Here is a 17,110-nt window from a genome sequence, read left to right as displayed (position 1 = left end):
ATGTTGTTTTTTTAATCTTTTTATCTTTTATCAATCTTTTTTTAATCTTTATCTTTTATCAATCTTTTTTTAATCTTTATCTTTTATCATTTTTTTTGTCTATTTTCATCTTTTTTATCTTTTTTCTTTTTTATCTTTTTTCATCTTTTTTATCTTTTTTCATCTTATCTGTTTTCATCTTTTTTGTCTTTATCTTTTTTTCATCGTTTTTTAACTATTTTGATCTTTTTCATCTTTCTTTTTTTCATCTTTTTTATCTTTTTTCATCTTTTTTTTCATCTTTTTTTTCATCTTTTTTTTCAATTTTTTTCATCTTTTTTTTTCATCTTTTTTTAGTATAAATTATATTTTTCAATTTTACAGATGAAGCAGCACAAATTGCATGTCGAATAACATTGCATGCTATCAGCCATCACAATCCGGATATTCTGAAGAGGCATGCCGCTTTGGTGATGCCATTTGTATTCTTTGCCATGCATGAGCAAAAAGACGCAGAAAAAGGTGAGATGTATTTAATGCAAATATTTACGAAAGTATTGCAATATAATAGAGCCCCCTTCCCTCTCTTTCTCTTTCATATAATAAATTTAATTTAAACTCTGTAAATTAGAATTTACAACAATTTATTATCAGACAAAGAATACAAGTTGAAAACTTAAAATTTTCCTTATTCCATGGAGTTTTAAAAATTGGCTCTTATCCTCAGAGGAAAGTAGTTAGCAAAATCATAGTCAAGCTATAATGTTGCTGGTTAGCACATAACTTCAAAACTACAAATTACGAGAGAAGTCATATTTATATGAAATTAGATAATGCAGAAATGTATAGGCTAAAAGGATATTCTAAATGAAGTCAGGCTTGAAGAAAAAGTTGAAAAATGTGATGCTATCCAAAGAAAAAGTTGAAAAATGTGATGCTATCCAAAGAAAAAGTTGATTGGTTAGATGTAGAGATGCACACAAAATAGTCCAAAAATAATTGTAACAATCCAAGTTGTTGATCGGTAAACATGAACAAATTCCAAATGCGAAGATGGTATCTTAAAATTGCGGTAGAAGATTTTTCCATTATTGGTCTCACAATATGTATATATATATATATATATATATATATATATATATATATATATATATATATATATATATATCTCTTTATCTGTGCCTAAATCAAAACGTAGATTCCATGAATATAGCTTTTTTCTGAGAAGTGCACACCTGTGAAATTCTCTTCCGTTTGCCTGTTTCCCACACCTGGCTACAACTTGGATGTCTTCAAGTCCAACATAAACAAATTCCTGATTAATCACCCCCTTAAGTAAAACGATTTATCAAATCTCCAATACCAACTATTACTACGATATTATCCCATTGATTATTGTACACAAAATAACCCTTATCTCCGAGTGGCTTCCGGGCCTTGATAAGTGGTGATCCCCATGTAAAAAAAAAAAAATAAAATAATATATATATGTAAGATAATAAATTCCACAGCCAAACAACGTCATTGTGGAATTTATTATATACAATCTCTCACATTCTGAAATATATATATATATATATATATATATATATATATAAAATGCAATAAAAAAACATTGTGATTATTTATAATGCTGTTCTCAATACATTTAATCATATTGTTGAATTAAATAACATTTAATTGTTAATTAAATTAAATTAAACAAAAAAAAAATAATTGTTTTCTCGTTTCTGTTTACATTCCAGAACCAGATATGAACATTTGGGATGATGTTTGGTTTGAAATCACACCAGGTGAGTCAAAGTGACTCCCATGTTTTCTTATTCTAATCTTATCCCCACAACCACCTAAGGTTCTTGAACTCCAAAACTTAAGCACTGCTGATCTACCAAGTACCCACCCTCTCACCTTTCACCCTTTCCCCTTTTCCGCTTTTCTCGCACCCCTCCCTTGACATCATTCTTTCATTCTCCCATAAACAAACATTTCTGTAAAGTCTGAGAAGGCTACAAGACAGCCAAAAACAGTCGAGTAGCTGAAACAATAATGTAACTAAACAGAAAAAACAGTAATAAAAAAATAAAACGCATATTTGCTCTACAACAGTATTGAGCACTTTCTTCAGGTTTTTATTAATTATCACTCCTACTAAGTATATATATATATATATATAGATAGATAGATAGAATATATATAAACCTGAAATATATATATATAGATAGATATAAACCTATATACCTATAAAGTTGATATTAAAAGCTTACTATTTCTATTTGAAAATGATGAAAACGAACATAATATACTCAGTCATGGATATGCGAGCAACTTTATGAAGAACAACTAATTTGCATATTCCTATGACAAAAGAACTCTCATTATTTATGTTTATGTTTTCTTATTAGATGATTGGTTTCATTTAACTTTTACATTTAATTCTTTTCGTGCATAGTTTCTACATTGTGCATATTGTGTAGAATTTAAGATGGAAACTTGTTTATATTATATAAATCTTTATACATATATAAAAGCGACCTTGTCTGGTAAGGGGCGTTTTGCACAAACTCGGCGCTGAATATTTAGTGTACAGACTTGGAATTTGAACTTCAGGAACACTTTCGATTTGGTTTTTAGCTTACAAAAATAATTGCTATGGAGTCAAAATTGAAAAAAAGTTGACCTTAGCAGAAGTAAATCAACTAACTTTGAAGCATGTGTACATATACATTTTTAACTTGAAGTTGTTTAATTTTTAGTCTTTTTTTTTTATCCATCTGGTGATAGCTCAGACAGTAACGGTAGAGGCTAAAGTGCTAAATAACTGAAGCTGGAGTGCTGAATGTTTTGATTTCAATTTCAGCTGAAGTCGTTTTTTTTTTTAAATCATTACTATATATATATTGGGTACAATATAATAACCAATAGAGAATTTGTTCTATAATGATAAATATGAAATTTGCATAAGTTAAAATATCATATTTAAGTGTTATGTTATATATTAGTTGTGGCTGATTGTCAAATATGTTTTTAAGTCTATTTAATTTCTAAAAAGTCAGTCTTTGTCATTTTTCGATTTATACACTCGTTAACAATAATAAAAAAAACACACAGCTAGTTATAAAAAATATTTAATTTATTCAAAATAACCTTTTGGTTTTCGAATAACAGTTTTGACACGTGTGATGGCATGTGTGGCGGAGAAGAAGGTGTTGCTTAGCTCGCCTCTCGTGGTCGTTCTCGTCTTGTTACTGTCTGTGTTGTTGTTTGTTTGATTTAGTCAGCTCTACAACAAAGGAATTCTCCCTCCAAAACAAAAACAACAAGTTTAACTTTCGAAACAGATATTTATTTTTTGCATATTACAATGGGTACTCGCTCTCCCAACGTTGAATAACAGATTTATAGATCTTTGCTTGACCAAACCGAAACACATAAGTCTTATTTCACAGACCTTTAGCTGAGAGCCCCAAATGACCCAACCTATCTGGAGAGGCACTGACCAAACTACCTTGCAACTCTCAGAAAAAGCAACTGCCTGTATTCAAGGTCCTGGATATGACCTTAAACTATATCCAGTGGTGAGGCCCAGCTTGCAGATCTTGGGGAGTGTGGAGCCACCTTTTAATTACCATTGCTCCCAGCTCCACTCTGATCCAGAGTGGTAGTACCTGTTAGGGTCCCAACTATGGGTTCAATAGAAATCGATTTGAAAACAACAAATATATTCTATTAAAAAAATTTTTCTTCAAAATCTTTGGATTTTGGCATTAAATAACCCAAAAAGGGTTGATATACCGTAAAACAAAAACAACCAACCAGCCTGTATTCAACGTTCATCTGGGAGAGGATAGATGCTAGCTATGAATTCCTCCTCTTCCCATCTCTTGTTATCCCTCCCCCTCTTTCTTTGATCAAGCATCTATTACATGTTTTCACATGTGCTGACATGTTTGGAGTCATTTTCCATATTCAGTAGTTCCAAATTCTTAGAGCTAACAAAAAACTGTGGTCTTTTTTTTTTCTTTTTTTTTTTTTTTTTTTTATTTAGGTACTGAATCTGGAATCCGTCTTTATTTGACCGAAATTACAGAGATTCTTAGCAATTGTCTCGAGTCTCAGATGTGGAACACGAAAGCCCAGGCGGCCACCGCAATTGGCAGTGTGGCCAAAAAGCTAGGGAAAACTCTTGAATCTCCGAGCTTGGATCTTTTACTTTTGGCTGTCTTGAAGGGATTATCAGGAAGAACATGGAAAGGAAAAGTAAGTATTTCTTTACACGTTTCTTAGTTGAAGTAATAATCCCATTTCAACTTGTAATGCACGGAAAATTTTTTTTGTTTTCTTTCTATATCCCTATCTTTACGTTGTTGTTGGCAACTGTCCGTCTTGGCGACGATGTTGTAATAATGGAGCTACATAGCCTGAGGAGGAAAGCTGTTGCCCACACAGCAGTCCCTTCCTCTTTGCAAAGCCAGAGGAAACACAATCTATACAGCTTAGCTCTAACTGCGTTGCAAGAGTTGCTGGTGATGACAATATAAAGTCAGGCCACCTTAGGGACTCCGTCTCCAGATTTTCTGTTGAGGTTTACTCTCTTAGCCTTTCCCTGATGCGGTAATCCCACAAGGCAGTAGAAGTTTTGACTCACAGTTGGCTTCTCCTAGGTGAGCTACAATCCAAAGTTGACGAACCCCATCTGCCCTAAGTGACTGGTTTTAAGGTGCCAGTGGAATGCCTTTGCCCCTTCGACCAGTTAGTATAAACAGTTTTGCCGGAATCGTAGCTAAACCATACAAGAAGACTAAGAGTTTGACTTGGTTGTCAGAGGTTATTTAAGACGCACACCATGAGGGCAATTTCTTAGGAAGAAGGAGCTTATCCCCACTACCACACTCGGTTATGACAACGTTTACCTATGTGTATATATATGTACAGAATTACATAAAGCAAAATCTAACATAAAGTTATCTGGTCGGATTTTTAAAACCAGACCCAAAAAGCCTTTAAACTGATAATTATGACTTTGTTTTTGTTAAGCCAATTTTCATTTATTATTGTTATACTATGTTATTTATATAATAAAGTAAAGTCAATTCTCCCCTATTTCTTTGATTATTATAGCTGTTTTGTTAGACTTAATTTTAAACAAGCAGTTTCACCTCTAAAAACACAACTATAAAAGGATGTAAGATGTAAGAAAGTTCATTCTTTTTTAGTTGTGTATACTCAGATTTGGACAAAGTATGTCTGAATGACGAAGCTATTGAGGTAATCCAAAGTTTTGATATCTTGCTGATATCTTTAGAGCATAACGTGGAGCAGGTTGTAGTGGGATGGTAAGTTTGGGTACTTCTGTCATTACTAACCAGCAGAACGTTACAACTGTTAACCATAGAAAGAGTCTATCAGGCATGTATATACAGTGTAATGATGTATAGAAGTGAAACCACTGAAGGTTGAGGACATGCGTTGCATGGAAAGAAATGATATAAGAATGATACAATAGGTGTGTAATATGTCTTAAAGACATCCTTGGATCTGATGACCTCAGATGAAGATTAAATCTGAACAGTATAGGTGATGTGTGCAATTAGTGTGGCCACATAATAGATGTAAAACACTTCAGGTAATAACAAGGTCAGCTTCCCTTACTTTGTCCTTTAGTCCTCATGTTCCATGAACAATGTTTCTGATAAACAGAGGAAGAATTGCTGTTTTCTGGCTGGAAATCTGTCAACACTTATTGTTGGTTTATTTATTTAAAAAAAAAATATTTTAGTTCCTGACATCAAATGGCTTCATGCCTTGTCTGGAGCAATTTCCATGTGAGAAATTATGGTCTTCAAAGAGATATAACTCATAAGACTTGGCCAGCGATAGATCAGTTGAATTTCTAATTTTGCAAAAATCATCATCACAGCATCTAAAACGGATGGTGAACAGATGTTGAGAGTGACAATTCATCTGTTCATAAATGGGAAATTGTTATTTTGGTCTACCCATCGTTGTGTGTGTGTGAACATCTAAAAAAAAAATAAACGAAAAAAAAAAAAGTTTTTTTTTTTTTTTTTATCAGTTTCAAACCAAATCACCATAATTTTTAGATTATCTGCACTGTTCTCATCTCATGGGTTAGTCACATAACGGTTCAGTCAATGTAACCTTTGGCCTTCTTCAGGTGTATCTTGTCGAATGTTGGAATCTTCGTGTCAAACTCTAAAACTGCACAAAATTTCAAACGGGGATAACATGTTCTCGTTCCATCAGACTGGGTAGAAATCCTAAGTGAATCACAATTTGTATTCTGAGTATTGCCCGCACTGAAGATTGAACCTTCAAACTCCAGAAGAGTGTAACTTTACAACTGAATGTCACTTAATACTTTATCCACTACACCACAGGTCTTTACAAATAATTCTAGTATGAATTTTGGGAACCTTAAAATTGGTCTTGCTTTTAAATGTACAAGTTTACTAGTTATTATTTCATATTTATATATATATATATATATATATATATATATATATATATATGCTTACTCACATAAATTAATATACGAAGGTATAATTTTATGCGTAAATTTTTCAGTATTTACTTCAACAGTGCTTGATACATAGGTAGAGCTAACTAGTAAGTTATAAAAATATAAATGGCAATTAAGCTACACAGAATATTCCATGTTTCATTCTCATGAGAATTCATCCGGCTTATGCAAAATGTTGTGGTTGTAGCATGTTTATATATATGCACATGCTATTGCGTTTTTTTGTTAGCCAATCAGTTTTCTAGTTGCCACCACGCCCATCCTAATCAGCCAATGGGCAGGTACTTACAGGACAAAGGCACAGTTGACCTCCGGTTCACCTCTTCTCTTGCTGGCCTGCTTTCGCGATCACATTCGGCGTATTAGTCCATCTGTTTTTTTTTTTTTTTACTTGACTCACTGTCTTTAGGTTTTGGTTTTAATCTCAACTTGAGTATTTTTTTTTTTTTTTACTTACTAAGAAGTGAACTATTGAGAAAAAAAAACATAATACTCCGATGCACATGTCTCAGTTTCTGTATGAATTAAAATATAATATTTATGCATATTTTATGACTGGACAATGCCAGGCAGCCTGCTAGTATATATATATTTTCGACAAAATACACCTGAAGATCAAAATACACCTGAAGATTGGCCGAAACGTTGTGACTAGTCCAGATAATCCAAGTAATATTAATAATTGATCCCTATCTGGCATCAATTGAAATGAATAGCTCTCGTCTTGTGGAAGCTCCATATTTTGACAAGCTTCTGGGCTTGACCTTTACTCCTGATCTGAAATGGAACACGTACATCAAATCTGTTGCCAAGGCCGTTGGAAAAATGATGGGATCCTTCTATTGCTTCTGTAGATATTTCACTGCTGATGCGATTCTCTACCTATATAAGAGCGAGGTATGTCCAAGGATGGAGTACTGTTGCCGCATCTGGGCAGGAGCTGCTAGAAACACCTTATCATGCCTTGACAGAGTTCAAAATAGACTTCGTAGTCTAGTGAGGGATACCATTTTCTCTTCCCTGCAACTTCTTTCCCACAAAAGAGATGTTGCGAGCCTGTCTCTGCTTTATTGTTCTGTGCATGGCAAGTGCTCGTTTCAGCTCCAATCTATGGTCCCCCCCCTCACCAAACTTTCACGAGAAACACTCGTCTAGCTGAAACCATTATCAATAATTTCCCCCACTTATTATCCTAAATGTAGATTCCATGAACAAAGCTTCTTTCTTAGAACTGCACACCTGTGGAACTCTCTTCTGTTTGCCTGCTTTCCAGCTGACTACAATATGGTCATCTTCAAGTCCAACATAAACAAATTCTTGATGAATCATTCCCCTTAAATAATCTAATTTACCAAATTTTCACTACTAACGATTATTACGATATTGTCCCATTAACTACTGTTCCCTCTTTAGCCCTTGTCCTTAAGTGACCTCTGGGCCTTGCTAAGTGGGGACTCCTTTATAAAAAAAACTCTTAAAAATTTGGAAACATATCACCAGAAATTTTTTTTTTTTTTTTTTTTCAGGAAAATCTGTTGGAGGCTTTGGAAAACATTTGCTGCAGTTGTCAGTGAGTTGATCTTTTTTTGTTTTTACATTTTACGTTTTATTAGAAAAGTTGAGATTCGTTATAGTAGATTAAAATATTTGACAATAATAATTTCATGTAAAATATAGTGTTTGGATATATATATAAGTAAAATTTGGAAATTCCATGGTGGCTTAAGTACCATCTTAATTCTGTTCTTAGAAATACCTGTCAGATAAATATATTTCTAAATAATAAGAAATATTTTCATCTTTTAATTTGTTGATATTTGTAACGATTTAAATAATTTATTTTAAATTGTAACAATTTTGTAACGTTTAAGATTGTAGAAAATGAACCTTGGGTTTACTTTTTAGCAGCCGCATAACTATCACTTCCCTTACTTTACATGAGTGATGTTTCTGACAAAGGGGAAAGAATTGCTGTTTTTTGGGGTTGGAATCTATCCTTCTAATACTCATCATTAGCAAGTTTTTGACCTTGAAGTAATATTTTTTTTTTTTTAGCTCCTTACATCAAGTGGCTTTGCGCTTTGTCTGGAGCGATTTCTAAAGAAAAAAAAAATCTTAATTTTGACGAACAACAACACTAGCTATTTCAAAGTAACTTTTCTGCATTTCGTCTTTGATAATCAGACGACCTCACTTTTCAGCATGAGAGGTCATAACATATGTACAAACGAGCTGCATAAAAACTTATTGTATCATCAGACAAGAAGAAGAGAAAAATATTTGGCGGACATAGATCATATTACAATCCCTTACACCTGGCATCTGTGTTTCAAATTTCATAATGATCAGTTAATTAGTTTAGTAATAAATCCTGTACATACAGATATATTAACAAGTAAACATAGTGATATACTGTAAATGATGCACCAAGACTATGGTGTTTGGATATATAAATATATATCTATATATATATAAAAGGCAAAATGTGTGTGACCATTTCGTGTATGTCTCGCAAAGGCTTTTTTCACACACGCTACCGGGGGGGGGGGGGTACGATCACTTAGAACTGTTTATATAGGCCGTAGATAATAATATGTAGGAATTGAGAACGCATGTAGCGTCTAGATTTATTTACGTCGATTTTTACAAAACTATTGCTATTTTGGCTTCATTGGGCTTTTTAGTATAAATAAAGTGAAACTAAACTCAAACGGACGTATTATCGGCATTGCGCCGGGAAAAACGTCCAGAAGCAATCAGCTTTGATCAATCTTGTATATCAGACAGTTGCTATTTAATCTGGACAATTGGGAGCTGCTTTCCCCTCCCCAACATCTGTTGGGGGGAAAAAACAGTCAAATTTCGGTAAACAAACCCAAACGCTGCGTGACTTCTATTTGACCTTCTTAATTAGGTCAAATGGAAGCAGCAGAGTTAACTTTTATTGCGCACGCCTGTTTTTATAGTTAAATAAATAAATTCAAACCTGTCTACGTTGTATGTCGTGGTCTAATGGTTAACGTCGCCGTTTTTTTTTTTTTTGTTTTTTTTTTCACACATTAATTTCCAACTCAAGGGTACGGGTTCGATTCTCATACTCACCTACCAAAACATTTTTTTTTTATTATTATTACTTAACCAGAGATTTGATTTACCTCAAGACACCCGGACATCGCCGGGTAAACCCCCGCTAGTAAGACAATAAAAGTGGAAAATGAAGTCACAAAAAACAATATATTAGAAAATATAGAATGATTCATTTATTTAATAAGGGTATACATACATTAAGTTGGGGGATAAAGGAGACTCTTTATACCAAGGTATTTCCAAGCCTAATGCTTCTCATCAGAAGAGTTATATATATATATATATATATATATATATATATATATATATATATATATATATGCATGTGTGTGTGCTTAACTAGCAGGAGGTGGGACTTTGCCCAGTCGTAAAATATTCTTAAATATGATACTTTAATTTGTCCAGATTCTGTATATATTATTATAAAGTCGTGATTTCAAAAGTAAAAAAAAAAATATTTGGGTGCCATCAGCTAGAATTGAAACCGAAAGCAAAACTGTAGCATTCAAAGCTGGTGATGTTACCACTGTACCAACGTGACACGCATGTGAACTGATTAAAAATTAAAAATGAACTAAGATGAATTTACAAAATGTATAACGACTTTTTTTTTTCAATTTTGACCCCTTTTTGACCTCTTAAAATTATTTTAATTTACTAAAGACCCATAAAAGAACGGTCCATAAAAAATCCAATCATTTGAGGCCCCTGGCGCCACTCTGTGACTTTTAGTTTCGGAAGAGATACAGTTTGAAAATATGGAGACAGACAAACAGTGAGTTTTATAAATTAGATTGTACTTGAGTGAAAATTCAAGGAGCTCCTTTTTATGTGGCTAATGCATAGATATTTGAGGGTTTTTATTACTGTACACATAGATTCGAAAAAGTTGTCAAAAAACAAATATATAACAAACAAATGTTATCAAAGGCAAGATAAGTAACTTTTCTACCAAACTGGATACATTTTTTGTGTTTTTATTCAATGTAACATGTTTATTCAGCTCAAAAAACATGCAGTATTTACCGATGTATTGGAAAATTCAAAATGGCGCCCGACTCTCTCTTTAACATGGTAAGTTTGGGAAAAGGTGTTATAAATAATAAACTAGACATAATACTATTAAAAAAAACACCGAATATATATGACCTTATGTCACGGTAACATATATTGAACGAATTTCTAACAGTATTTTGTCTAGTTTATTATTTATAACACCTTTCCCTGAACTTACCATGTTAAAGAGAGGGTCGGGCGCGATTTTGAATTTTCCAATACATCGGTAAACACTGTATACTTTTCGAGCTGAATAAACATGTTACATTGAACTAAAACACGAAAAATATATCCAGATTGGTAGAAAAGTAACTAATCTTGCCTTTGATAACATTATTTATTATATATATTTTTTTTTTTGACAACTTTTTCGAATCTGTGTGTACAGTAATACAAACCCATATTTGAATATCCTATTGAAGTTCTCCTTTACATTTCAAACAAATCTCCAACTGACTATTCACGGTTTTGTCTATTTTTTTTTTGTTACTTTTAGCTGGACATACAAACACACACATTAACAGACAACTGTCCTTCATATAATAGACTAGCCTGGGTGCCCGGCGTTGCCCAGGTGTTTTTAAGTGTAAAAAAAAAAAAGTTGTAGGCCGGCACGCTCGAACCCGCGACGCAAAGGTGTAAAAGAAAGTGAAAGAAAACCTGACGGCTTACCTCTACTCAATGACGCAACCAGAAGTGTAAAGCGTTCAAATTAAATGTAGTCAATCAAAAAGATGACTTGCAGAAATGGTGTTAGTAAAGACGTTAAGAACATGATTTTTCTCCCCTTGAATATTTAAAGTATTTTATAATATATCTTTGTTTTTGTCTCTTGATTTTACTGGATTCCAACTTCATCTAGTCTGGTGGAGTACCCGTCTTCGTACTATTACTTGAGGTAACATCACTTGAAGAAGCTGCACCATCTATAATATATAAAAGCGAAAATGTGTGTGTGTATGTATGTTTGCTTTTTGTGTATATCCGCAAAAGACTTTTTCGAGGGGAGGGGTCGCTCATTCTTAAAACTTTTATATGCTGTCTGAATGATAATATCTACGAGTTTAAAACGAGGGTCGCCCGACTTTGAAATGCTAAATATTCCACATATTTGCTTTTTGGTATAAAAAAGAGTGAAACCGAATTCGATCAACCGGACAGCTTTTCACCGTCATAACAAACTCATAACAAGCAGTAAAAGGATTTAACCTCATTAAAAACTGCGGAATAGCGTGACATTTGTCATTTTTTAATTGGTCTTACATTGCTACTGTCGCCGTAGAGCAGGTGTTCAGGGTCAGCCTATTGGCCTCAAGGCTCTGGGTTCAAGCCTACACCGCCCCTTATTTTATTTTTCCATTTTTAAAATCACTATTTTTTGGTTATATTTTTTAACAAGTTTAACATCTTTTTTTATATTCAAACAGGGTTAAATTTCCTTTTTGTTCTGATTTACCCCACCCCCAAACACACACACCTCCAAACACTTGGGCAACGCTAGGTACCCCCTACTAGTCTATAATATAAATCTCACCCATCTGTTTAAATGTATGTATGTCTGTTTGTATGTCTGCCTAAAACTTTTGACAGAGGTGACAGATTTTCACAAGATCAGTATCGTTTTAAAACTCGACCCTTCAGACGACAAATATCGAAAAATCGGCTAAAAACATTAATCTCTTCACCCTCAACTCGACAGTTTTCTATAAGGAGGGGTTGCTTTTTTTGATGATATTTTCAAAAGTCATCCCCTCTTTTCGATTGACTAGCCTTAATTTAAACCTTCGACACTTCTGGTTTGGTGATGGATGCAACAGTAAACACGTTATTTTTTTTTTTCACATTCTTTTCCACCTTCAAGGTACAGGTTCGAGCCTGACTGTTACTACATTTTTTTTTTTTTTTGCTCAACACATGTCTCCAAACACCCGGGCAATGCCAAGTACCCAGGCTAGTTCCTAGTAAAAGCCAGTGTGGATTAGCCATATTAAGGAAATCTTATTTGGACACCGAATACTATGTGATTTTGAATATTTAGTCAGGGTTTATTTGTGAGGAAAAGTATCCTCATACCAACCCCTGTACAGAAAGACCTTAGACACTTAAGGATAATGTCTAGTAGGCGTTCAAGATGAGTATGCCAAGTTATGTTTCACAGGCATTTTAGTCTGTCAAATTCAAACAATCACGTTGAGACACCGGTTCTCGCCAGATCACCGAAGTTAAGCAACGTTGAGACTGGCCAGTACCAGATGGGTGACCATTTGGGAAGGCTAGGCGCTGTATGTACCTTCTGGAAAGGTTGGGCGTGGGGCCAGCACCCTCACCCTGTAAAAAGAACTCCTCGCTACAAAAACATCTACAAAAAGTTGTAGATGGCCTATGCCCCTCCAGGGGCTCAAGGGCTATGGATGAAACGTGGAAGTCTTTGTGCTGCCATAAATATATTTTAATAATTTATTACCTAGCTCTACTCACATATTGAGCACTGTTAAAATAAATACTGAAAATCGATACGTAAAATATCCCTTTATAAAATTTTATGTAGATGCATGAAATAATTGTGATTAAAAAAAAGTTCAGATGTATTGAAACTAAAAACTTATATTCATTCAAAAGTGCTCAATAGATATGTAGAGCTTTTTATAAATAAAATTATATAAACAGAAAAATCCATTTATGATACAATAACGTATCAATAATGGATCAATTCATATTTCAGTGATGTTGTTTCATCAGGTTGATTAACATTATCGAAACGTAGATTGATTAGCATAGCGAGTTTTCTGATGTTTATATAATTTTGCTTACAAATATCCAAACACTATATTTTTATGTATTCATTTTTTTGTGGACTGTTATCCTCATCTTCATTGTTGCTTTTTATTGTTTCACCATGTTTCGGCCAATGTATCCACTGGCCTTCTTCAGGTGGTTTACCATGACAAGATAGGAATGCTGAGTCTTGCAACTGTATTGTGGTGAGACAACAACAACTATGGAAGGCAGTAATTACTAGGGCTATGACAACAGCATATTCTTTTCATTGTTTTGACTCTCGAGTGTGTATCTGTTGATATCTTATATGCTTTTATATAGACTGATGTGGTTCTCGGTTGATTAACCACCTGAAGAAGGCCAGAGAATGAGTTGGCTGAAACGGGGTGAAACAACAATAACTATGAGGATAACAGTTCGTAAAAAAAAATGAATACACAATTATGAAGCCACATCTCAAAAGATTCCAAAAAATAAAAATAAAATAATATATCTATAGAAGTAGGAATGAAGACACTTCTCAACCTATATACTCAACAAATTTTTGATCTACAGACTTGCAATTTTGTATATAGAGTATTCAGACATTTGGAAAACTTTTTAATCTGTTTTCATCTGAAAAAAAGGGCGGCTAAGGGGTCAAAATTGAAAAATTGGTATGTAGGAGGCTACCGGATTTTTATCTGTTTGCTAACTGATGCGCAGTCGTGAAACATGACGGTTTCTTTGTTAAGTATGAGTTGGTTTGAAAACACTCTTTAAAAGTCATGTCAAGCTGGTGTAATGGTTATTGTAATTGACTTTTTGGTTTTGATCTCAGCTCGAGTATTTTTTTTTATTTACAAGAAGTGAATTGTTTAGAAAAAAAAAACAATGTTCGCATGCACATGTCTCAGTTTCTTTTCATTTCATTTCATTTTATTTTTTTATTTTTTTCTTTATTTTTTTTTTTAGGAATTTAATGTTATTTTTATTTTTTATTTTTTATTAGTAATTTAATGTTATTTTTATTTTATTTTTTTTTTAGGAATTTAATGTTATTTTTATTTTTTTTTTTTTTTAGGAATTTAATGTTATTTTTATTTTTTTTTTTTTTATGAATTTAATGTTATTTTTATTTTTTTTTTATGAATTTAATGTTACGCTTAATACCTACGGTATTTCTGTTTATAATAAATAAGAAATCTGCACTAATTAAAATATAATATTTATGCATATTTAACGATTTACAGATCTTTGCTTGACCAAACTGAAATATGTAAGTCTTATTAATAATAGGTTGGTGCAAAAATAATGTTGGTTTTTTTTTTTTTTTTTATGACATTATTTTTGCACCAACCTAATACTATATTTTTATATTTACATTAAAGCAAATATTCCTATGTCAAAAAAAAACAAACCTTTTTGTTTTTTCCAGATATTCCCTCCAGGATCGAACAGAATCTTCTGATGAAAGTAAACCCAGTCTACCAACGGTTAGTTAATAACATTCAAGACATAAGTTAACAAATTTAAAAAACTGAGGCTTAAAAAGGAAATAATGCCACGTTAATTTTCACATTGCCTGCTAAAATTTAAAAAAAAAAAAAAAGAAAGAAATTAATCAGTTTCTCATAGGTCGTTCCTCTCTTTTTTTATCGGCCAAGGTTATGTTTCAGTCAAATTTATTTTTTACAGCCTAGTGTCTACGTTGTTTGACCATTTTGTTATTCAACTTGGTTAAAATGTTGGTCATGATCTTAGAAAAGCTTTAATTTTGGACACAGAAGAGGTGAAAGTCATACTTTTGGAGATAACTTTGGTTCTGTTCATCATAGAAATTCTTTATTTGGCCCATATTGTAGCCAATGAAGCTCCACATCTTGCAAAGTTTAGACATGGTCAACATTTTGACAGAATTTAAATTTCCGATTCTTTATTTTTTTAAGTTGATGTATGGATCTGATGTTCTTTGTTAATTATCGTAAAAACTTTCAGATCAGATAAATAATTTTTCCATGGCATAACTTATCAAGGCCCACAGACCATTTGAGGATAAGGATTAATGAATGTAAAGTTGTAGTGTAGCAATCATCAATGATGTAGATTGGATAAAATTTGATTATTTAAGAGGACGGCGCAACAAGAACTTGTTTACATTGGATTTGAAGACTATCAGATTGTAATCAGCCTTGGAAGCAGGCCAGTGGAACAATGTTCCAGAGGCGGGCAGTTTTAGGAAAGAAGCTTTTTTCATGGAATCTGCATTTAGATTTAGGCACAGATAGTGGGCGAAATTGTATATAGTGGTTCTAGCTAGTTTAGTGGGGTTTTTTGTGAGTGTTTGGCAAGGGGAGGGGGTATAGATTGGAGCTGAGACTTTTTGTATGAAACTATCAGTTGCAAAATGAACCAATTTTTTTTTATTTTTTGGTCAAAGTGTATTTAAAAAAAAATTAAACAAAAAATTTGTATGCATTTTCACAAATTATGGTCTTGTACTTCTATCGACCCCTGTGCTTGTCTGTTCGTTTTCATAACTATGGCATTTTCAACATACAATAAATCAAATTATTTACTTGGTTATCAACAGGGTAAAACCAAATATGAGGTTGGATCATTACTGAACACCCCAACGCTGGTAGTTGACCTGGATTATGTTTGTTGCAAAGGTCAGGGTGTTATCCATTAATCGATGGTCAAACTGTGACACATATTTATGTAGGTGGCACTACCTTCTGCTACTTAGGTGATATGTTGAATGCTTGCGAACAAGCTATATTTCTGCTCTCAGCTATGTTTCATAGGGAAAGTTCAGAAAGCTGCTGCCAATCCTTAGATTTAGAACAAGATTTTTTGTTGTTTTTTTTCTCTCTCAGCCTGTGTTCACTCTGCCATCTTGCAGCACCATCATAGTATGGCTTGTGACCTCACTAAATTTGCATTATTGTGCATTTTTATAAATTTATGCTTTGACTGTTATGCTCTGCAGCTGTCTTCAGGTACCTTTTGCTGTAGTCAATAACCATGCAGTTATTTGGCACTGAAGACGGTCCAAGATGTCTGAAACATTGTGAATGGGACCAAATCAAAAAATTTGTCTTTCTTTTTTTTCTATTATTATTAGAAAAATATTATTTCTAATAATAATCTATATATCTATAAAAGTGAGAATGTGTGTGTGAGGACACTTCTCAACCTATATACTCGACAAATTTTTGATCTACAGACTTGAAATTTGGTATATAGAGTATTCAAACATGTGGAAAACTTTTTAATCAGTTTTCATCCGGAAAAAAGAGCTGCTAAGGAATCAGAATTGAAAAATTGATACTTGGGAGGGAGGGGGGATCATCGTTTTTTTATCTGTTTGTTAACAGTTTTTTTTACTGCACATGCATGGTCATGAAACATTTGTCTCTTTTTTTTTTTCTATTATTGTATGAATGCACGGTTGTGAAACATGACAGCTTCCTTATATTAAAAATAAGTAGGTTTGAAAACAGTTTTTAAAGATTGTGTCAAGTTGCTCTAATGATTATTGTACTTGACTCGCTGGTTTTGGTTTTGATCTCAGCTTGAGTATTTTTTTTTTTTTTTTTTCTTACAAGAAGTGAACTGTTTAGAAAAAACATAATACTTGACTACGCATGTCTTAGTTTCTTTCCGTTATTTAAAATATATTTGTTA

General features: G+C 33.0%; 1 protein-coding gene across 1 annotated transcript in view; it reads left to right on the top strand.

The window, feature by feature from the left end:
* LOC145287772 (proteasome adapter and scaffold protein ECM29-like) overlaps positions 1–17,110 on the top strand; it is a 184,835-nt gene that overhangs the window by 150,144 nt on the left and 17,581 nt on the right. The window contains exons 40-44 of the mRNA XM_080135598.1: positions 364–501; positions 1,725–1,772; positions 4,025–4,236; positions 8,047–8,090; positions 14,859–14,916. Coding sequence (XP_079991724.1) covers positions 364–501; positions 1,725–1,772; positions 4,025–4,236; positions 8,047–8,090; positions 14,859–14,916 — 500 coding nt within the window. The remainder of the gene's footprint in view (positions 1–363; positions 502–1,724; positions 1,773–4,024; positions 4,237–8,046; positions 8,091–14,858; positions 14,917–17,110) is intronic.

Source organism: Euprymna scolopes, chromosome 11, assembly GCF_053919585.1.
Source record: "Euprymna scolopes isolate OS-2025 chromosome 11, ASM5391958v1, whole genome shotgun sequence".
Lineage (NCBI taxonomy): Eukaryota > Metazoa > Mollusca > Cephalopoda > Sepiida > Sepiolidae > Euprymna > Euprymna scolopes.
Note: the sequence above shows the minus strand (reverse complement) of the source record. Positions and strands in the feature narration are given on the sequence as shown.